At 43.3% G+C, this 24,280-nt stretch overlaps 1 protein-coding gene across 2 annotated transcripts in view; it reads right to left on the bottom strand.

Moving 5' to 3' along the window:
- Positions 1–5,794: 5,794 nt before the first annotated feature.
- Positions 5,795–24,280, bottom strand: part of LOC137534352 (uncharacterized) — a 59,256-nt gene continuing 40,770 nt past the window's right edge. For both annotated transcript variants that reach the window (XM_068255818.1, XM_068255819.1), the window contains exons 10-13: positions 23,385–23,462; positions 21,048–21,122; positions 12,706–13,070; positions 5,795–6,253 (exon numbers count right to left, since the gene is read on the bottom strand). In XM_068255818.1, the coding sequence (XP_068111919.1) occupies positions 6,058–6,253; positions 12,706–13,070; positions 21,048–21,122; positions 23,385–23,462 (714 nt within the window). In that variant the 3' untranslated portion in view covers positions 5,795–6,057. The remainder of the gene's footprint in view (positions 6,254–12,705; positions 13,071–21,047; positions 21,123–23,384; positions 23,463–24,280) is intronic.

The following is a 24,280-nucleotide window of genomic DNA, read 5'->3' as shown; positions in this document are numbered from 1 at the left end:
GGGATAATGCAACTGATGCTATATAATGGACAGTGTAGCTAAAAGCAAGTATGCTGTGATGTGGACTCTGTGCTCCCTGTGTCCCATTAAAGTATGGAATCATGGCATTGACTAAGTCCTACTAACCCGCTCCAGCAATGATATCTGCTAAGATGCCCGTGATCTGTGACCGTAAGGCTTTATGCATGGTCTTGCCATATGATGTGTATTAGCTGGCTAAAACTGACACTTTGTCCACCTCCTTAAGGAGTTGCCGGTCTGGCTTTGAATGCCAGGGCGAATGGGAGGAAGGCGGAGCTAAGAAGGATACAAAGGATGGGTCATCACCAGCAATAGACACACCCTGATGAAACGCCCAATGAGGGCGTGAAACGCGTCGGTGGGCGGAGCTAACGCTGGTGCGTGTGACGCAGCTCATCCCCACACACGTTGCCCACGGAATCCGGAGTTGGCGTCCTTGACCAGCCGAGGTGCGCTGTTATGAGGGAACTGTTGGCCGGCATCAGTGCACACAGGAGCAGGTCTAAAACGGTGATAGTACCCTAACTCAGGAACTTACCGCAACAAACAGTGATGCAGCAGGACGGGTGAGATCGACCACTACTACCTCCTTACATGCAGCAGCAGATGAATTGTTGTTTAAAGCTGATGGAACTGTTTCTGGCCTGGCTTTAGTGCTTCCACGCTTTTGCATTATCCTACTGCTTCTTTATGCGCAGCAGCAGATGAATTGGTGCTTATAGCTGATGGAACTATATCTGGCTTGGCTGTATTGTTTCCACGCTTCTGCATTAATATAAAGGGGGCCCCCCAACGCTGCATTACTTTATGGCACAAGTGTGTGAGGAGTGAGCAAGCGCGGATGTATGTGATGCTGTTGAAATGTATTTCCTGGCCAGGATAAGATTACAGCATATATGTAGATGTATTATATCATGTTACACAGGCATACAGCTGTATATGCTCCGCATATGGTGTTTTTAGTTTCTATGGGGCAGTATCTTTGATATCTGGTGTATTTATGGGGGTTGTGATGTGGATATTTATTGAATAAAGGTAAATTTTTGGTATACTTTAGAAGGCTTGTGCGACCCCAATTTATTCTGTTTATATGATTTATCCTGCAATATGTCAGTTTTTTTCTGCACGTGAAATAGGCATTAAGGGCTTGATTTACTAAACCGTGAAAAATAATATCATGGTCGCGCCAGCGTTTAGCCCGCGTTATAGCGCACGTAACGGTTTTCACACACAAACACAGATTTTCGTGCGCAAATGTGAATTTTTGCGATTGCACGCAAAATCGTTACGTGCGTTATGACATGCGCAATACACTAGCGCGACCGTGAGAGTAGTTATCACGGTTTAGTGAATCAAGCCCAAAGTGTGAACTTACTAGCCCATTGATTGACTCGAGTTTTCAGTTTAAATCAGTTTTTCTATGCAGAAAATACACACGAAACAATCAAATGTGTCCCCTTAATAATTTGACACACCAGGGGCCATATGCAATCCATTTTTTCTCCTGAATTTTCTCCTAGGAGATCATTTTGATGAACTTTTTAGCATTTTGCAACGTAAAAAGTACCAAAAAGTAGGTGAAAAAGTACTGTCAAAATGAATGTAATTATTTGTTCACACGCTGGGGGTGTAAAAGGCATTTTATTTACAAGTTGTGAAAATCTCACCTAGGAGAAAACTTGAGTGAAAAAGTGAATTGCATGTGGCCCCAGGTGCCAGGTGCCATATGTAATTAACTTTTTCTCCTGAGTTTTCTCCTAGGAGATCATTTTTCATCTTCTATTTAATATAGGCACTATGGAAATGAAAATGTACCAAAAACATAAGTGAAAAAAATACTATCAACATTATTTTGAGTATTGTCTTGCTTGTTGGGGGATTCAAAGGCATTTTACTGATAAGAGTGAAAATATCACCTAGGAGAAAACTCAGGAGAAACACTGAATTGCACATGGGCCCAGATCTCTAAATAACACTGACAAATGAGCGCATTTTGTTTTCACTTACCCTGGAAGCCACTTTCATTCACAACTGTTATCCCCTTCTCTCCTCTCCATTGAACAGTACACACCTCTCAGTTATAGGTTAGAAGTGTGTCTGTACAGCGCTCACACACTGCAATATTGCCCTAATTGTTGCAAGTATTGGCCATGCGTAAATCTTACAGCCAATCTTAAGTAAAAAGAAATGCTCCAGAGGCTTCCCCAATCCTCATGAAGCTCTTCTCCTCTCACCGGGACCCTCTTCTTCTTCGTGTCCGTGCCCCTCTTTGTGCACGAATGCGACTGCAATGCACCCGCACCAGTGAGTTTGCACCTGCGCAGTATTATAGAGCCGCTCGTGGATGAAGCAGGAGCGGCTCCGTGTTACTGTGAAGACAGTTGATTGTGCCTGCGCAGTGCGGCCATGCTCGTACACCGAGGTGTGTGGCCTCAAGCTCCATATATTACTTTGCACTTAGAAAAGCGCTCTTCTAAGTGCTATTGCAGAGCGACTCGTTTATTCACTTCCTGACGTCAGTCAGGAAGTGAGCTCTTTCACCTGGAAATGAATAAATACAATGGGCTTGATTCACTAAAACAAATAGCATGCCTTATCAGAGATAACACGCTTAATCAAAGTTAACGCGCCTTATCATAGTAGCATAGCGAACTTATGCCTGCTAATTGGCAATGACGAGAGCTCCACTCGTCCTGCCCTGAGCCCCTGCAGGTCCGTAGCGCTTGCAATGCTACTCTGATAAGGCGTGTTAACTTTGATAAGGCGTCCTAACTTTGATAAGGCATGCTATTTGTCTTAGTGAATCAAGCCCAATGTATTTATTCATAAAAGTGCTCGAGAAATCGCTATACAAAGCGCTTTTTCAAGTGCTTAGCAATTTCCCTGTACCTTCCATTGAGCCAAAGCGCTTAGAAAATGGTACAGGCAACGGTTTTGTAATCGGAAAGCAATCAAACTGCTCATATGTGAACACTCTCATAGGGAATCATTGCACAAGCGCTTTTAGGGCAATTTCTAAAATTAGCAACTCTTAAGAAAATCCGCAAACGCTCATAGTGGGAACAAGCCCTTAGGGTCCCAGCGCAGGTATGGAGGGGTGTAAGAAGATTGGGAAGGCTTAAGACTATTGCCGGAGCAGGGTGAGCCATTTTTTGGTTTACCCAGCGCCTGCCTTACATGTACACAGCCTCTGGACTATCCAGAGACCTCCCTCTACTGGGGTATTTAACCTCTTTTTTCCCTCACTTCAGGTATCCTTTAACTAATTAACTACTTCTGCCACACTTTTCTATGCCCCTGAGAACTTCATCTCCGGCTCAGGGGTGTAGATATGCGTCTCTCTGTTGTTTGCCATATTCCAGTGCATACTCCCATTGGGCTCCTGACCGTCCATGATCGGTGAATGGGAACATGTATTCCCAAAGCCAATCAAAGTGCCTGTAATAAATGAGCAAGATGCCTGTGTTTATTCACAAAGTGAAAGTGAAACATACACATTGCTTCATGTGTATTGATCACAGTACACGGAAATGATGTGTGGGGACATCTAGTGGCCAAAAAGTAAAAATACATTCACATATACAAAAAATATAAAAAAATAAATACATTTAAGCCACCCAGCATCTGCATTGCCATGGTAATGCTGCGTCTGTGCAGCTACATTGTGGCCATGCTTCTATATATCCTCGCCTCTCTACTTTTCTTACATACAGGCATAACACAGAACCGGGAACTATCAAGCTTTGAGGAAGACACATCACATGGCAAATCACAACAGTACCTGGTGGTGGTCTGTGTGGCACTTCACCCATTGGGGTATGTTCATACCGATAAGGCTTCATCATGTACCCCCCCTGTCCAATTCCTTCCCATCGCATTGCTTTCCATCTTTTCACACGGGACAGTCTCCTGCACTGAGTTTGGGTCTGTGTTTCATTCTTGTTATTCACTGTTGTTACACAATTTTTATTTATATGGTTTCCAATGGGATATATTTGTTTTTCATTATTCTGGAGCTGTTTCTCACTGGCACCATCTTCCACTCCACTAGTCCTAACTACAGCACTGTTACTTTTGCTGCAGTTTAATTATCGTCTCAACATGTACGCTGCACTTTATTTCCTAGCTGGGATACTGATTGGTGCAATCATATTATATATAGACCCAATTTGGGAAGTGTGTAACACTTGTATTCGAAGTGCAATATCTGTGCTCCCTTATTATGAACCCCACTGCCAGTGGCGTACCTAGGGAATTTGACACCTGTTGCTGATTATTTACAGACACACACACACGCCCACCCCAAACAACCAATTTGACGGGATGGGGCGCCGAACGTGTCACTGCAAATTTTGGGGGATTTGGGGCGAAAAGGAGTCATCAGGATATGGACGTAGCTAACTGCTATGAAACTCTGTACTCTATACAGTGCTTCAGAAGATGTCAGTGCTATATAAATACACAATAATAATATGGTAGGGCATTATACTATGACTATGGTACGTTTAGACTATAAGGTCCTCTGAGGACAGTCAGAAAAGGGGGACATACGAAAGAGGAGAAATGGCAGTAAGACCTCTCACCAGGACTGCAGATCTCACCCGTGTGGTTTGTTAAAAGTTCTGTTAACAGAAGCCACTAAAATCTGAAAAGAGGAAAGGGTCATGGGGAAGACAACAGGGTGGGAGGGGGAGCTTGGAAAATAGATAAGTTTACCTGCAATTAAGCTAATCTAAATTGCCTGGAGCTTGCTTCTCTGCTCACTACAGAAGTTGGCTGTCAGCACCTGTATCACTGGCTTCTGCAACAGCAGACTGCCCTGCATTATTGATTACTCTGATCAGGCTAAATAATCAATAGTCTAGGGCACTCTGGTATTACAACCAGCTTGTTGAGGAAGTTTAGGGGTCCCAGCATTGGAACAGCAAGGTGGAGGGGGATTATGCAGAGGCAGCAATCCTGAACTGTAATAAAAAAGAAACGTTAGATACCTCATTGGTTAAAGCTTCTGAATAGACCAGACGCTTCCCGAATCCTTCTTCAGGCCACCATTCAGCGCTGGGTCCCTCTGTTGAAGCCTATTGAATCTGCTAGGGTGAATAGTAGGGACCTAGTGCTGGATTGGAGAGTGGTGAGAAGATCTGAGAGGCCTCTGGACTAGCCATAGGCTTTCAATTGAGGTTAGAATTTAACATTCATAATTTTTTGAAACCTCAGGATTACTTAAGCGGAAAAAAAAGCACTTTAAAAGCTGTCCGGTCGCAGCCAGTTGGAGGCTACTGCACATGTGCGGCCCCGAGCCGCTCGCACCCTGATCAGCATGAACAGTAGTGATTTTTCCAATACTGCACTTACGCAGAGAACTTTTTTTTTTCTCTTTAGATTTCCTTTAAAGGGAACCCAAGGTGAGAGTAATATGGAGGCTGTCATATTTAATTCCATTTAAACCACACCAGTTGCCTTGCAGTCCTCCGGATCCTGTGTCTCTAATACCTTTAGCCATAGACCCTGAACAAGCATGCAGCAGATCAGGTGCTCTGACTGAGGTTTTACTGCAGTAGCCGTATGCTTATTCCAGGGTTTGACTCAGACACTACTTATGCCAGAAGATCAGCAGGGCTGCCAGGCAAATGGCATTGTGTACAAGGAAATAAATATGGCAGTTATCCAATGCAGATGCTTAGCGCTATGTATCATAATAGTAATATTTCTAATAAGCCACGGATGGCAACCTTCATCCTCTCTCCAGTCACAAGTTAAAGCAAAACTGATATGATTTTTTAAATATATTTTTTATTATAGAATAGAAAGAACTAGAAAAAAATAAAAATAAAACTGTTGTTGCATAAACATAGTAATGCTTCACAATAAACCTGCATCCATATTACTGACACAACCAACTCTAAAGGCAGCCATACATCTAGCAATGATGGGCAGATTGGACAAAGAGACAAATCTCTCTGTACTCGAGTCTGATTAGAGAGAGAGATCCGTCAGCTGTCCATACACCGCCAAGTCTCCAGAGGTATGGCTACCTTAAAAGATCATGGCCATGTCACTGGCTGGCAGGTCGCAGGGATAGTGATAGCCTTCTGTGTACAGGCCTTTCGGATCTGGGAATGCGTCTCGGATGGCCCACACTACACATGACGGCACAGGAAGTCTCTTCTTCTTACCCCAAAAGCCGTGAAGCATCCGAACATAAGAGCGGAAGGCTGCTCTCCGCAGACACCTAGAGGAGAACGCATGAGTTACTCTGTCTGTTTAGCAAAACAAAATGATCAATATATGGAAAACCTGAACCTAAAATAATTAAGACCCATATATCCTATTGTGAAGATGAGTGTCGTTTGCTAGCATTAGTGGGATGCAGCACAGGTGGGTGCAGAGTCGGATGGAGCTGGGCTGCCTCTAACTCTCAAAAGTAATTAACCCCTTGCGCACTCTCATGCATACCGGCAAACATTGCACACACGTATGCAATACAATTACAATACAATCTTATGCAATAATCACTGCAGACCAACCATTCAAGAACCACTGTTATCCCTACAGCCAAGTTAAAAGCTGGGGTCTTAGTTCACAAAAACAAACAAGGAAACAAACAATAAAAAATTACTTGCATAGTCACAGGACGGTGATATGAGGCAAGGATTAGATTGTAAACTCCTGAGGTCAGTGATATGAGGCAGGGATTAGACTGTAAACTTCTGAGGTCAGTGATATGAGGCAGGGATTATGATGGTAATACACAATGAGATTTTTCAGCAGATTTACTGTCCGATCAATTTTCTGATAATTTTTCTAATCTATTTCCATTCACTTCTATGAGAAATTGATCAGAAAAACTATCAAAAATAAGATCGGACCTGTTGGAAATTATCTATCGAACCATCTATCTGCCAAAAAATCAGATGCAGTATTCCCAGCATTAGACTGTAAACTCCTGAGGTCAGTGATATGAGGCAGGGATTAGACTGTAAACTCCTGAGGTCAGTGATGTGAGGCAGGGATTAGACTGTAAACTCCTGAGGTCAGTGATGTGAGGCAGGGATTAGACTGTAAACTCCTGAGGTCAGTGATGTGAGGCAGGGATTAGACTGTAAACTCCTGAGATCAGTGATGTGAGGCAGGGATTAGACTGTAAACTCCTGAGGTCAGTGATATGAGGCAGGGATTAGACTGTAAACTCCTGAGGTCAGTGATATGAGGCAGGGATTAGACTGTAAACTCCTGAGGTCAGTGATGTGAGGCAGGGATTAGACTGTAAACTCCTGAGGTCAGTGATATGAGGCAGGGATTAGACTGTAAACTCCTGAGGTCAGTGATGTGAGGCAGGGATTAGACTGTAATCTCCTGAGGTTAGTGATGTGAGGCAGGGATTAGACTGTAAACTCCTGAGATCAGTGATGTGAGGCAGGGATTAGACTGTAATCTCCTGAGGACAGTGATGTGAGGCAGGGATTAGACTGTAATCTCCTGAAGTCAGTGATATGAGGCAGGGATTAGACTGTAATCTCCTGAGGTCAGTGGTATGAGCCAGGGATTAGACGGTAAACTTCTGAGGTCAGTGTTATGAGGCAGGGATTAGACTGTAAACTTCTGAGGTCAGTGATATGAGGCAGGCATTAGACTGTAATCTCCTGAGGTCAGTGATATGAGGCAGGGATTAGACTGTAAACTCCTGAGGTCAGTGATGTGAGGCAGGGATTAGATTGTGAACTCCTGAGGACAGTGATGTGAGGCATGGATTAGACTGTAAACTCCTGAGGTCAGTGATATGAGGCAGGGATTAGACGGTAAACACCTGAGGTCAGTGATATGAGGCAGGGATTAGACTGTAAACTCCTGAGGTCAGTGATGTGAGGCAAGGATTAGACTGTAATCTCCTGAGGTCAGTGATGTGAGGCAGGGATTAGACTGTAAACTCCTGAGGTCAGTGATGTGAGGCAGGGATTAGACTGTAATCTCCTGAGGACAGTGATATGAGGCAGGGATTGGACTGTAAACTCCTGAAGTCAGTGATATGAGGCAGGGATTAGACTGTAATCTCCTGAGGTCAGTGGTATGAGCCAGGGATTAGACGGTAAACTCCTGAGGTCAGTGATATGAGGCAGGGATTAGACTGTAAACTTCTGAGGTCAGTGATATGAGTAAGGGATTAGACTGTAATCTCCTGAGGTCAGTGATATGAGGCAGGGATTAGACTGTAATCTTGTGAGGTCAGTGATGTGAGGAAGGGATTAGACTGTAAACTCCTGAGGACAGTGATGTGAGGCAGGGATTAGACTGTAAACTCCTGAGGTCAGTGATGTGAGGCAGGGATTAGACTGTAATCGCAAAAGTGTGTCCCTGCGCTGCTGTAACACTTAATGGCAGTAAAGATGCTCCCAGGTGCTGCTCCAAGCGCTGGGTGGCTCCAGCAATCTGTGCAAGTGAAGAGAAGAAACAGGAGCGCCTCTCTGGTGCATTAACGTTTAATTAGAGAAATAAGCGCATTAAAATTACACTTACAGTGTGTAAGAACAGATACAGCGTGTCTCAAAGCCTGCTGTCAGCTCCTCTCCTAGCTCTCTCGCTTGGCCAGAGCGAGAAGCACGATGGTGCGATGTCATCGCACCATCGCGCTTCTCGCTCTGGCCAAGCGAGAGAGCTAGGAGAGGAGCTGACAGCAGGCTTTGAGACACGCTGTATCTGTTCTTACACACTGTAAGTGTAATTTTAATGCGCTTATTTCTCTAATTAAACGTTAATGCACCAGAGAGGCGCTCCTGTTTCTTCTCTTCATTAGACTGTAATCTCCTGAGGACAGTGATATGAGGCAGGGATTCGACTGTAATCTCCTGAGGTCAGTGATATGAGGCAAGTATTAGACTGTAAACTCCTGAGGCCAGTGATATGAGGCAGGGATTAGACTGTAAACTCCTGAGGTCAGTGATACGAGGCAGGGATTAGACTGTAATCTCCAGAAGTCAGTGATATGAGGCAGGGATTAGACTGTAATCTTGTGAGGTCAGTGATGTGAGGCAGGGATTAGACTGTAATCTCCTAAAGTCAGTGACATGAGGCAAGTATTAGACTGTAAACTCCTGAGGTCAGTGATGTGAGGCAGGGATTAGACTGTAAACTCCTGAGGACAGTGATATGAGGCAGGGATCAGACTGTAATCTCCTGAATTCAGTGACATGAGGCAGTGATTAGACTGTAATCTCCTGAGGTCAGTGATATGAGGCAGGGATCAGACTGTAATCTCCTGAAGTCAGTGACATGAGGCAGGGATTAGACTGTAATCTCCTGAGGTCAGTGATATGAGGCCGGGATTAGACTGTAATTTCCAGAGGACAGTGATATGAGGCAGGGATTAGACTGTAATCTCCTGAGGACAGTGATGTGAGGCAGGGATTAGACTGTAATCTCCTGAGGTCAGTGATGTGAGGCAGGGATTAGACTGTAATCTCCTGAGGTCAGTGATATGAAGCAAGTATTAGACTGTAAACTCCTGAGGTCAGTGATGTGAGGCAGGGATTAGACTGTTAACTCCTGAGGACAGTGATATGAGGCAGGGATTAGACTGTAATCTCCTGAAGTCAGTGACATGAGGCAGCGATTAGACTGTAATCTACTGAGGTCATTGATATGAGGCAGGGATTAGACTGTAAACTCCTGAGGTCAGTGATGTGAGGCAGGGATTAAACTGTAATCTCCAGAAGTCAGTGATATGAGGCAGGGATTAGACTGTAATCTCCTGAGGTCAGTGATGTGAGGCCGGGATTAAATTGTAATCTCCAGAAGTCAGTGATATGAGGCAGGGATTAGACTGTAATCTCCTGAGGACAGTGATGTGAGGCAGGGATTAGACTGTAATCTCCTGAGGTCAGTGATGTGAGGCGGGGATTAGACTGTAATTTCCTGAGGTCAGTGATGTGAGGCAGGGATTAGACTGTAAACTCCTGAGGTCAGTGATGTGAGGCAGGGATTAGACTGTAAACTCCTGAGGTCAGTGATATAAGGCAGGGATTAGACAGTAATCTCCTGAGGACAGTGATATGAGGCAGGGTTTAGACTGTAAACTCCTGAGGTCAGTGATGTGAGGCAGGGATATGAGGCAGAGATTAGACTGTAAACTTCTGAGGTCAGTGATGTGAAGCAGGGATTAGACTGTAAACTCCTGAGGTCAGTGATGTGAGGCAGGGATTAGACTGTAAACTCCTGAGGTCACTGATGTGAGGCAGGGATTAGACTGTGTTCCCCCTTGAGTGGAGAATGGACTTTTTTTGTTCGTTCTCCGCTCGTCGCTAAACTGACAGTGAACGTCTGCTATTTTATAAATAGGAGCCGTTCACACTTGTCAATCTAAAATGGATCTGCGGGATCCGTTGCAGTTACCGCACTTCTGTGCAGCATGTGATAATCCTGGCCAAGCGGATGAGTTCTCCTATATAGCCTATGGGGGTAGCGCATCTGCCCCAAGCTGCGTGTCCCATGGCTGCTTGGTCCCTATGCACAGTCTGGCAGCCGATAGAAGCATGGGAATCTACACTGGGCTACAAAAGACCAACGGGAATCCTCAGCAACAAGGAGAATTCTCATTGGTTCATGGATGACTAATGAAAATTCTCCCTGTTGCTAGGGAGAATTGGTTGAATGCAGCCTCTGTGGAGGCCCATGCTTCTGCCGGCCTCCATGCTGAGTACAGGGACCGAGCTATGGCAATTGGCGGTGATTGCTTCGGACGGGCAGATGCAAAGTGTACAGCGCAGAGCAGATGCAAAATACCACGGCTGTTTTGCGTCTGCTCAAGTGGGAACTGAGCCTCAGACTGTTAGTTCCTTAGTGCATCGATATGAGGCAGGGATTAGACTGTAAGCCTGAGTGCAGTTAGTGGTAAGGGCAGGGAGATACCTCTTATATCCCTGGCATTCTAGTGGTCCCCGGGCTCCCCTAGTTCACTTCAATAGTGGTGTCCCGTGTTCCGTTCCCTCCTCTGATGGAGATGTCCCCAGGCTCCACTCTATCCCTCCATACACAGTATGCTGCAGGAAGCATGTCACTCTCCTTCCGTTCCTCTACACTGCATTACACCGACAGCTATACTTCTGTATTGTAGCTTAGAGCATTCTAGGAAACCAGATATATTTTGTACTGGTTTTGTACTGAGGGATATGCTTCATTCGTAAAGAACACCTTCCTACACACAAGAGAATTAACACTGGTGAGCAAAATGCTTTATTCGTAAAGGACACCTTAGTATTCACCAGAGAATTCACACTGGTGAGCATCCTTTTTATGTTCAGAGTGCGGGAAATGCTTTTCAGAGAAAGGAAATGTAATGACACATTGGAGAACACATATCAGCTGATGTCTGTAACACATACTGTGCGACAATTCAAGGTTCAAATATTTGTGAGGTAGAAAGATTAAATGGTACGGATAAAAGATCTGTTCAAATAATACTGTAGATGAAATCTGGTGTCACCTGTTGGCTTCTCCTATCTATTAGGTACAGCTGAGGTGACATCTTTTTGCCATAATTTCCTGACTTTACTTGACCTGTGTCCAACTGTGCTATGTCTGCCAAGTTTTTGGTGTCTTTTAATAAATAAGGGCATGCCAATCAATGGTTGTAATTTTACTGATCAAACATTGATCCAATATGTAATTTCTTTATGGCATAGAAAGCGTGGGGAACAGCATTTAGCAATCAAAGGTCATACTGCTTTGTACTGCATTAGCTAGTGTAATAGTGTTACAATCAATATTTAATCACACTTCATCTAAAATCTGATCAAAATTGAAGGTTGCAAGGTGGCAAAATGATTGGCGCATCCTGATTGACTTGATCACAGAAATACCAATTATACTTGACACTGGCATATTATACATTCCATAGCATATGCTAGCTTTACTTTTTTTTAAAGTGGACCTGAAATCTTGAACAGGACAGAAGGAAATCATAAAGAAAGGCACCCTGTATGTATTTAGAGAGTTTAGCCTGTCTTATTCCCCCACCTGTGACTAATCACCACTGTAATTTGATCTCTCAGCTGTATCAGCTCAGGATTCTCCTCTGCCATGGAAAAACAGCTCATTTGTAAACACAGTATGTTAAAAATATGCCTGCTTCCATGAACGCAGGAAGTAGACACACTGCAGGTTTATCGCAGAATTTGGATCAGCTGTAACAAAATGTTTTTCTTTAAAGGTTATTATGCTGTTGCGCATCTTTTAGAGCAGAGAGAAAATTCTGCGTTCAGGTCTGCTTTAAGTAGTAGCACTGTGGCAATTTCCTATTAGATGGCCAATACTCTTCCTTTAGATCCAGAGCTTCCTCTTATGGTGCCCATACATGGTACAATTTTTTCATTTTTTTTAAATAGATAATTACATCAGATTATTCCATTAGATCAAAATATGAAGATTTTTCCAACGCATCCGATTGATTTTTATTGAAAAAAAAAAAACAGGATAATCATTTGTTTTTCTTGATTGATTTGATTCGATCATGTCGGTTTAATAAATGGGAAAAGTATACTTTTTTATTGTACCGTTTATGGGCACCATTAGGAAGGAAACATTATTTGTTCTGCAGTTTATCAGCCCTGCAGTCATTCATATCCACAAAGATCTCAAGTAGCAAAAGTGTGAAGACGCTAAAGCATTGCAATGTACGTCCCTCCTGCTTACCGGTTCCTGTCTTTTTCAAAATCTCTTTTTTTTGTACTTTTGTCACATTCGAGGAAGTATCGTAATATGGTGGCGTTCAGGCAGCGCTTGTGGAACTCTTCGACCATTGTTATGCAGCAAAACTCGGTACTGAGGAACTGATCTGCTTTGTCCACTTTGTGGCAGCACACAGATTCGTGGTCTGTTGGCATCGGCCGGCACCTTCCACAGTCACACCACTTGGTGTTACCTATGAGAGTGCTTTGGGTGGTCTCAGATTCCTGACAAGGCCTTCGACGTAGAGGGTCATTTTGGAAACAAGGAGGAATCGGCTGCCCGGGAGGATTAACGCTCTCATGCAACCTCTTCAACAGTCCTTTCAGTTCCTGTTATTGAAAAATAACATACAGAAAAAACAGTTGTTAGTCTGATGCGGGTCCAACGTGCGCATTTGTAATCAAAGATTTTAGATTTGATGAATTATAATTAAATAGATAAATAAGTCAGCTCTGAGGTGAGAGAATTGGTTCCCTTTGCAAGCTGCATGGTACCAACAACCATGTGTGTGATGGTTCATTGGGGTTGATTCATTAAGCTGTGCTGCTGAAGCTGAACATTTCTAAAATAAACTTTTTAATCACAAATAGAAAAATCCTCCTCAAATATGGATGAAGAAATAAATCTACAGATGCAGAAATAAATACTGTCCAGTGTTTACTTAAAACATCTCCCTTGTGTGGTAAAACAACAAAGAAGTTTTTTAACGAGCCTGACTCGTCCTTATCACCAGGGAGGTTAACGAGCACTCCATTCACTTAACCGGCGCCCCACTGAACCTGCCCTGAGCTTCGGCGGGTCCGTGGCTTCAAAGGACGAGATTTCTGCACTTTGATTGGTCCAATAGGCTGCCTGTCACTGCTTCATCTAAACGGCCACATACAGACACATTCTTTCTTTCTGTCTTACACCTTTTAAAACAGGGGAAGCATTCAGTAAGGTTAGGTCCACACTGGTCCGTTTACAGATCGGATCCATTTGAAACTGATCCAGTTTGTGTTTTTTTTCCACTCCATTTTTAACTTTTTAAACATGTTTGCAGCATACGTTTCCAGTCTGTGGAAACGTATGGCCGCGGGGGGGGGGAGGGGCGAACTGGAGGGGGAAGCGTCCAGGACGGGGGTGATAGCAGTCGGCTTGGAGCGGAATCGCCCCCCCCCCCCTCACCTCGGTCCCCTGTCCCCGCTTCCCTCCAGCTATTGTGCAAAACTTGTTAAAATGTAATGTTGGCGACTTCCGGTTCCGGCGCCCAGGAGAGAGGACGGAGTTGGCAGAGCTCCGCTAAACGAGCGGCCTTCTTACCCTCCAAACGGCCCAAAACAGACCCCCAACTACTTACATCGGGCTGGTGACACAGGAGAGGCACTCTAAGCGGGCCAGGGCGAAGCGGATGGATCGCTACGTAACACGATCCGTAACGAAAGGCGACGGCCACATGTCAGCAGCAGGCCCAAAGATGGCGGAGGCTGAGAGAGGAGAGGAGAGCGGAGGATCGGAGCTGGACTGGCCACAAAACTCGCTGGAAGTAGCATCAACCGGGCAAGTAGACTACGATAGGCTGGCAAAAGCAGTAGTTACTATGTTATCCCCAAATCTATCAGCAATAATAGAACAGTCTATCAGGAACACAATAGGGGACATCACATCCGAGCTAAAATCATGTGTACGCAGAGTAACTGAGGCGGAGAAAAGGATCTCTAGCTGTGAAGATAAGATGAACAAAACAGACACCACACTAGATAAGGTCCTTAGACAAAACGCTGATTATGCTGCAAAACTAGACGACCTGGAAAACAGGTCCAGAAGAAGCAATTTACGCATAGTGGGTGTGCCAGAATCAGTAACTGCGGGACTACTAAAAGAACTATGTGAAACTACTATACCACAACTTCTAAACCTGCCTAACAAGTGTAAAGTCGAAAGGGCCCATAGAATTGGACCCATGAAGCAGAACGCTGCTGATGTCAGACCAAGAGTGGTTATTGCGAAATACCTGGATTACAGCGACAAGGTTGATATTATAGGAGCATATAAAGCTAATCGTGACAAGTTAATATACCAAAAGAAGCAATTACTCATCTTCCAGGACTTTTCTGCAGAAGTCACTAAACAGCGAAAGTTTTTCAGTGCAGTTTGCAGTGAACTATACGATCGAGACATCAGATTTGCACTACTATATCCGGCAATTTTGAAAATAACTGATGAAAAAAACAAGATACATATATGCAAATCACCAGCAGAAGCCAGAGCATATCTGAAAAAATTGAAAGCAGTGGAGACCATGCACAGGGAAGATCCTCCGAGTAATAAACAACAATCTCCAGGCAGAATAGAACATCAAGAGGAGACAGAAGCAAATCAAGCTCAGGATAGTGAGCCAGACGAATGACGTAACTATTGAACTCATATAGAAGGGGGTCTATATACTGTTATATGAAAACTTTTATTGCAAGAAGGCTGGGAGGGGAGGAAGAGATGCAAGACAAGGAGGAGGTCCTACTGGGATAAAAGTGAAGTCCACGAAGAGAAGAGAGAGAATACGGCTGTTTATAAGGAGGAACAATATGTTTTTAATGTTCCTCCTGGTTTGTAGTTGGGGTCTAGTTGACCCGGGTTATGTGGGGAAGGCAGTGACGGGAATAAAAATCTACTACGGGGTAACAATAAAAATGGGCAGAATAAAATTAGATGAATGTAACTGCAGTAATATAGCCATTACAGAAAAATTATGGTACGAATAATAACATGGAACGTGAAAGGGTTGAGGTCCGCAGGTAAACGTTCAAGGGTATTGAAGCATTTGAAAAGAATGAAAGCAGATATCGCATTAATACAAGAATCACATCTGACAGATAAACAATTCATGTATATGCAAAAAGATTGGGTTAAGTGGTGTGAGGGTTCAGCTGCTGTAGGAAGAAAAGCAGGGGTGTTGACTCTGATTAGTAAAAGGTTAGACTGTGAAAAAATATCGCACAGCAAGGATGAGGAGGGAAGATTGTCAATACTGAACCTAAAAATGGGAGAAGAAACGATAACAATAATGAATATATATGGCCCTAACCAAGATAACACTCAGTTTTATAAACAGGTAAACACGCAAATACTGAAGGGTGCTTACTCTAACTTAATTGTGGGGGGAGACTTCAACTGTGTAGCAAACATAGTGGAAGATAGAAAAGTTAAACAGCCTATAGTACAAAAACCCAAGAAAAGAGATAAGATAATTGAGGATCTGATGAGTACACATCAACTCACGGATACATGGAGACACCTACACCCTGATGACCGAGAATTCACGCATCACTCCTTGGTACACTTAACAATGTCAAGAATTGACTATATACTGATGAGTAACACATTAATAAGGAAAGTAGTAACATCTGAAATTCACGACCAGGTCATATCAGACCATAGCCCGGTTAGTGTAAATCTTACTGAAACGATCCCACGGGGTTCAGACTATATTTGGAGGTTCCCCTCATATTTATATGAGGATGAATCATTTGCAGCATTGCTAAAAAACTGGTGGCTTGAATATACTGAACAGAATGCGGGTCATAGAATGAATAACTCTTTGTTCTGGGAGGCGGGTAAAGCTGTAATGAGAGGAAATATTATGATGTATATGAACAAACACAAACGGGACATATTTGAAAAACATACAGAAGCTATGAGAAAGGTACGGGAGGCGTACAATAACTATAAAAGTTCATTAACAGAGCAGAATAGAAAAATATGGCAGGAACATAAAGAAAACTATGACTTTTGGCTGAAGCGCAAAGAAATGTTCATCAGAGAGAGGATGCAAGCGAGATTTTATCAGTTTGGTAATAAATCAGGGAAAATGCTAGCAAATTTGGTAAGAACACAAACATATAATAATAAGATGCCTGTGCTTCGAGACCATAATAATATTCTGCACTCAAAACCTAATGAAGTATTGGGAATATTTCAAGATTTTTACAAATCATTATATGATAAGCAAGCAAGGGTATAATAATCAAGCGGCAGAGGAATTATTGGATCAACTAGCGTTGAAGCACATATCTAAAGAAGATCTTAACTACTTAAATTCCCCGGTAACAGCACTCGAAATTTCGAATATAATTAAGAACTTAGCTAACAACAAAGCCCCAGGCCCAGACAGCTTCTCGCCAGAATATTATAAATTATTAAAACAGGAACTGCTTGATGACCTTACCAAATTGTATAATGATATTCTGCAAGGGAATGCAAGACTTAAATCTTCCGATTTAGCATACATAAAATTATTACCCAAAGAGGGAAGAGATCCCACAGACCCAGGGTCATATAGACCTATTTCCCTGATAAATCAGGATATTAAGATCCTATCGAAGTTGATGGCAGATAGGCTAGCGACTTTAATGCCAGAACTTATTTCCCCGCACCAGGTAGGATTTATAAAAGGGCGATCATCAGTAATGAATATAAGAAAAGTGATGCTGGTGATGGAACAGGCGAGAGCTTACCCTGAGAAATATAAGGAAGGTGCTATTTTTAGTGTAGATATGGAAAAAGCCTTCGACAATGTGAATAGAAATTGGTTAAAGGCAGTAATGCAAAGAATGGGGTTTGAAGGGCAAATTATGACATTCCTACAAACAATATATGAACATTCAATGGCAAAAGTTCACCTACCAGGATATATCTCGTCAGCATTTCCTTTGTACTCCGGTACAAGACAAGGGTGCCCGCTCTCGCCTCTTCTATTTGACATCGCTATAGAGCCAATTTCAAGATTCATAGCAAATATTATCAGGGGGGTACAACTGGAATCACATAGAGTCACCCATGCATTGTTTGCAGATGACCTCTTAATATTTATGGAAAATCCAAAGGACCAATTAAAGGACATTCTGGAATTTTTTTAGAAAATACAAGAATTCACGGGCTTTAAAGTAAATAACAACAAATCAGAGCTATTTTTCTTGACAAAACATCCAGGGAGAGAATGGGTAAGGGACTATGGAGTGATAGTAGCCTCGAGGAAGATAAAATATTTGGGTATCTGGATAACAAGAGATCCAAGTAGCTTGTATAACGAGAATTTTGTAAAATTAATAAGTAAAATAATAGCACAGATCCAAAATTGGAAAAACCTACCGATAAATTTAATAGGAAGAGCATTTTTATTGAAAATGATCTCGTTTGGAAAACTATTATATCCAATGCAGAATATACCCATGCTAATAGCACATAAAGAGGTTAAGATGTTACAGAAGGCCTTCACTGATTTTCTATGGAAGGGGAAAAAACATAGAATTGCCATAAAAAAATTGGAACTGTCTAAAGAATGGGGGGGTTTAGGTGTACCAAATATAAGGTTATACAACCTTGCTTGCCTAATGCGTCATGTTAAAGATTGGATAGACAACACAAGCAGGTTTTCAAACTACGAACTAGAAGCTGCAGTAGCTGAGCCCTGGACACTAAAAGGTCTGCTTCACACCACACAAAGAAATTTACCTGTGCGCATCAAGCATAACTTGATAATGAGGGATACAATATTAACCTGGAGGGAGGTTAGGAAACTCTCAGGCCTACCTTTCAGAATATCTAAATATATGACTCTGTGGGGAAACCCAGAATTCCCTCCTACGATACAACATGAAGGTTTCTTGAAATGGGAAGAAAGGGGGATTGTGATGTTGGGGCATATATGTAATCTTAAAGAAAAGAGGTTAATGACATTTAAAGGGAACCTTAACTGAACGGGGGGTAAAGGGTTGTACTTACCTGGGGCTATTGCCAGCCCCCTGCAGCAGTCCTGTGCCCTCGGCGCCGCTCTGGAATCCTCTGGTCCCCCGCTGTCACTTAGTTTCGTTTTTGACGACTCAACAGTCGCCAGCCGCCATGCGTATTATTGGACGCATTCACCAATGCAATTAGCGCTATTGCGGACCGCAACGCGTACAAAAATACGCGTTACCGCATTCCGCACGCGTAGATATGCGGCAACGCGTATTTTTGTACGCGTTGCGGTCCGCAATAGCGCTAATTGCATTGGTGAATGCGTCCAATAATACGCATGGCGGCCGGCGACTGGTGAGTCGTCAAAAACGAAACTAAGTGACAGAGGGGGACCAGAGGATTCCAGAGCGGCACCGAGGGCACAGGACTGCTGCAGGGGGCTGACAATAGCCCCAGGTAAGTAAAACTCTTTACCCCCCGTTCAGTTAAGGTTCCCTTTAAGGAACTAAGAACTAAATATAATATCCCTGCGGTGCACTTTCTGTATTATGCCCAGATCACGTCCTTTTGTTCTGCAATCATTAAGAAATTAGACTCAATCCTGGAAATAACAAAATTTGACAGACTGATCAAACCAGGCAATCAGAATGTAACTCTATCGGATATGTATAAAGACATGGGATCGTGGCGGGCAGAGGGGATTGCACATCAGGGATTGAAAAAATGGGGGAACACTATCAGTGATCCTGACATATCGGGAAAAATCTTGCAAGGTTTGGCGGAAGTCAGAAGTTGTATCACGTATGAAGTGTGGAGAGAATCCCATCTATTATTTTTACACAGAGCTAAATATGCATTCGATATTAGGTACAGGAACCCACCACCAAGGGAATATAAGGCACAATGTCCAAAATGTAATATGGTCAATGCAAACTTGTATCACTGTGTATGGGAATGCCCAATAATATCTTCATTTTGGGACTCGGTATGCAAACTGATTAAAAGGATATGTGGGAAGACTGTTGCAAAAGAACCACTAATGTTGTTGTTTAACTATTATAACAAAGATAGGAGAGGTGGGCCTGAAGAGGTGCCGAGCAAGTTGGTTCACACAATAATTATAGCAGCAAGAAAGGTAATATTCAATAGATGGATATTCCCAACAACCCCACAGACAGGGGAAATAAAAAAAGAACTGAGATTCCTGTTTGAAAGGGAAAAAATTATAGTACTGGCACATAAATCAAAATATACTAAAAGATTTTTCACAAAATGGAAAAAATTTATAATATTTTACTACAGAAGGTCAGAAATAGATTTAATTATGGAACCATTCAAATACACAGAGTGGTATTGTGTGGAACAACTGCAAGGCACGCTGGGGAAATTAGAATGTTCTACCAGGTAAATGATTGCCAAAATGCGAACCCAGGGAAAAGGATGTTTTGGACGTAGAAAAAGAAAGAGAAGTGAAACAGAAAAATAGCCCATAATAAGGATGAGATAAGTCACTGCCTACCCACGAAAGGTTAAATAGGGGATGTGTTTGGGGGAGGGAGGAGGGGGGGGGATAAAGGGGAAAAAAAAAAGGATGGTGCGAGAGGGTCAGGGGCTAAATATTAGAATGTTAAAAGGAAAGTAAAAAAAAAAAGTTTTGAAAAAGTTGAACTGTAAAATGTGATGTAAAAATGAAGATGCTCTTTGACATAATAAGATGACGATTTTATTGTACTGTAACTATCCTCTAATAAAAAAAAAATCGTTTTAAAAAAAAAAATGTAATGTTGGCAGTGAGCGGGGATGCTTACACTCTCTCTTTGCATTCCACCGCTCGCTGCTTGGCTTCCTGCAATGCTGCCCTATATACTTCGGAGGGCGGCATTGCAGGAGGTGACGTGGCGAACTGAGGAAGTACAGAAGATAATGCTCCCCGCTTGCTGCAGACATTATATTTAACATCTTTTGCACAAATAGCTGGAGGGGGAGCAGGGACGGGGGACCCAGGTGAGGGGGGGGGGGGCGACTGCTGCCACCCCCGTCCTGGCTGCTTCCACCTCTAGCCTATACCTGGGGACATCACCTATGCTGAGGGGAGCAGGCAGTAGGCAAAGCGGATCTCCCTCCGTGTCTGTGTAGAGGGAGATCCGTTTTTCCATTGCCTGCCACTACCCCTCCGTGTATCTGGATCCATGTGTGCTCCATGAAGTTCTGACAAACCTGGACTTTGAGTGAAGACCGCTGCTATTTTTAACATTTGTATCTGTAGCTCCGTTTTTGATCTGGGCCAAAAAACGGAGCCACGGATAAGTTTTTAAAATAAGTGTGAACCAACTCTAACTAGCCAGACTCTGATGAAGCAGATTTGTAGCACTGCAAAACGTGTTCTGTGATTGGCAACAGACAAGCCTTCATATTGTAGTGATATATGCAGAAGAAGTGGAGGGGAGGGTGGTCCAGGATTTGATTAATTGTCTCCCAGCTAGTCAACCTCCCCTCCTTAACATATAGAAAATTGTCCCCACCCCTCCTTCAACTTAAGCATACACAGACTGTCCATACAGCATATATGGTTATAAAGCACTATTCCATACCTCATCTTCCACTCGTTCAGGAGAAGATGGTCGACCTTCTGATTCCTCATCTTCATCAGAGGATTCCTCAAAATACTTCAAGAAAAAAAAAAGGTTCAATTACACAGAGTTACTTATCTTACAGTAAAGTATTTGCCAAATCCTTGATTGTGTATGTTTAAACCGTATACCACTGAAGGAAACAATAAAAGAGAGTACCATAAAGGATGCCATCATTGACTTCCAACATTCCAGCATATCAACATTAAAGTGGACCTGAAATCTTGCACAGGACACAAGAAAAACAGAGAGAAATGCACCCTGTGTGTTTTAGAGAGAACAGCCTGTCTTATTCCTCCTCATCTTCAAGTAAGAACAAGTGTAATTTGATCTCTCAGCTGTGTCAGCACAGAAATTTGGCAGTCCTCAGCCGATACAGCTAATATGTAAACAAAGAATGTTAACATTTTGTCTGCTTCCATGAAAGCAGGAAGTAGACACACTGCAGATTTATTGCAGGAGTTCTGCAACAAAAATATTTTCATGGAGGCTGGTGTCACACCAGAAACCAGTGTCAGCGATGCGATACGGTGTGTCGTGCCCGACACACCCATAAAAACAGGCCTTTAGGGAACACCGCTCTATTGTGCAGTGTTCCCTGTCTGGCCACCGGTCAAGCAGGAAGTGACAAGTGCATGACGCGCTTGCTGTCACTTCCTGTTTCGGGTGTGCGGAAGTGTATGTTAAAATACACTTCCGCGCATGCGCACTGCGACGGTATTTTTTTAAGCACCCACGCATCCCCATAGACTAACATGACTTCTGGGCTGACGCAGATCGCCGCAATGCCGCAGCATTAACGTAGTTGTTAACTTGCGTTGGGGATGTGGCGAAAACGTCACTTCCGTCATGTCGCGCCGTAGCGTCATAGTAAGAAAGTCTCCATATCCTTTCATTTTACGGCAGTGGGGTGCGGTAAAAATACCGCACCTCCTCGGTGTGAAAGGGCCTCAAAGGTTATTATGCTGTTGCTTATCTTTTAGAGCAGAGAGGAAATTCTGAGTTCACATCTGCTTTAAAAATAGCATACATCTGCCAGAGAGGGAGAAACACCATTATATGGTCTCAGGGCCCAGAAAGCCTCTGTTTCCTCTTCAGTGTTCCAGATTCCTTCTCTCTGAGAATTTTACTGCTCTCTGTGTTCCTATTAGAGAAATTCCATTATTTTCCTGTTCCTCACGCAGGTGTTTCAAACAACAGGAGGCAAGAGGAAATCTTAACAGACATGCAGTAAAAACAAACTGCCACCGTTTCCAATACTTTCACAGTCTAAATATATGTAAAAAAAATAGATTACAGGTGGAGTGTGGGAATACATACATGGTGAGGAGAAGGATATTCTTCCCATCTCCCTCCTCTAATGCATATAGTAAGATAGACTTTCATAATGAGAGGGTGGTGGGCTCCTTGTCCTGTCGCCACTGTCAGCATGTATGGCATCACTTGTACAAACACAAGTGCTAGGCTCAATCGTGTTACACAGTTTATGGAAAGTTTCCAAGGTTTCATACACATCTGCACCCCCACCACCTGCACAGGTCAAATAGTCCATAGCTGTATAAATAAATCATGTCCAAGTACCATGTAAAGACCACAAATTGCTGTGCGTTGAATCTGCTGGTAAAATGGACCTGTGTATAGGCACCTTAACAGGATCTTTCTAAATCTGGGTACAACGCATGAGCCATGCTTTAGGATGAGGTTTTTCTTTTTTGATAGATTTGACAAATCCTGCCTCTGTGCCACCATATGTGGACATCCAGTCAAGCTGTTCTTTTGTGATCTTTAAAAGTGTCCTTTAGCCAAAAAAAAAAAACCCTGGGGGGTACTTACCTTGGGAGGGGGAAGTCTATCCCGTTTCCCTCAACCAGCCCGATCCAGCACTGGCTCCCCCAAACGCAGGTAAACAATAACAGAGTGGTCGCAGCTGCACGGAGGTGTACTAGCAACTTCCCAGTCAGGCTCGGGCAGAAATAATCAAGCCTGATTGGGTCCACTCTACTGCGCAGGCGAAAGGCATCTGTGCAGAAACACCCGACCCAATCGGGCTAAGCCATTCCCGCTACAGCCTGAGCAGGATGTCAACCAGCGGCCAACAATGAGATCTTGGGGGGCGCCAGTGCTGGATTCCCTCTACTGCGGAGGATGGGGAAGCCTCTTCAGGATACAGACGCTTCCCCCTCCCTAGGTATATACAACCCTACCCCCAGGCACTTTTTGTTCTTACATGTACACGTAAAGTGTTTTGCTGATTGCTAACTTGAGATCACACTTTGCACAAAATCAAACCACACTTACTTCTCTATCTGAATCCACAGAAACGGATAAGAAATCTTCCATATTCTCTTCATCGATCTCTGAAGTGCTTGCATAATCCTAATTAAATATAAAAGATAATGTAAGCATTAATCTGATAAGAAATTAACAGTAAAAAAAAGACAAATTAAAGCAGTTGCTTAGAGCAGCCAATCATGTTGCAACTATAAAATAAAGCAAAGATTTTCTCTCCCATCCAGGACTTCTCACGAGTTTCAACTCTCCTTTGGAACTCTCTTCCACTGCAATGATTTGAGCCTTGAAGCATTCAAAGGCATCTTTAAAAAGCTCTCTTCAGATGAATGTATAATCTGTAATAGACCTCCTTCAGAGACATATCCACATCAGCACCAGATGTCAAGTCTCGGTGCCCCCTCACCTAGCTCCTATATCACATTGCCTAGTGTCTCCACCCCACTCCCTTGTAGATCTTATGCTTGAAAGAGCAGAGTACTCCACAGTGTTTCTTGTCTTTGATGTATTTATTCTGGTGAACAGGTGAACATGTATCCATTCCTCAGCCAATAAATGCAGAATGTCAGATTGAAGATGACAGATTATATCTGAAGAGTGAGCACAAATGCAACTTTTTTACTCTCCTCTCCAATCTCACTGTGTGACCGCAGTGCATGTGTGCCATCAGGTCACGCAGTGAGAAGGTGCCAGCGAGGTTGCAAGCATGAGGGAACACAAGATGGAGGATCGCGTCAGCTGGATCAGGTGTGGGTTTCCATTGTCCGCTTCACTCTGCAATTGCCAGGGGGGGGGGGGGGGGGACACAGGAGGCTCTGCAGCATTGGAGCAGCTCCAGAAACCCCCTTTGTTATCGTGTAGATGCTGGGGATACAAAAGGCTTAGCAGGGGGAGGGGCCTCACGG

Source organism: Hyperolius riggenbachi, chromosome 10 (genome assembly GCF_040937935.1).
Source record: "Hyperolius riggenbachi isolate aHypRig1 chromosome 10, aHypRig1.pri, whole genome shotgun sequence".
NCBI classification, from domain to species: domain Eukaryota; kingdom Metazoa; phylum Chordata; class Amphibia; order Anura; family Hyperoliidae; genus Hyperolius; species Hyperolius riggenbachi.
Note: the sequence above shows the minus strand (reverse complement) of the source record. Positions and strands in the feature narration are given on the sequence as shown.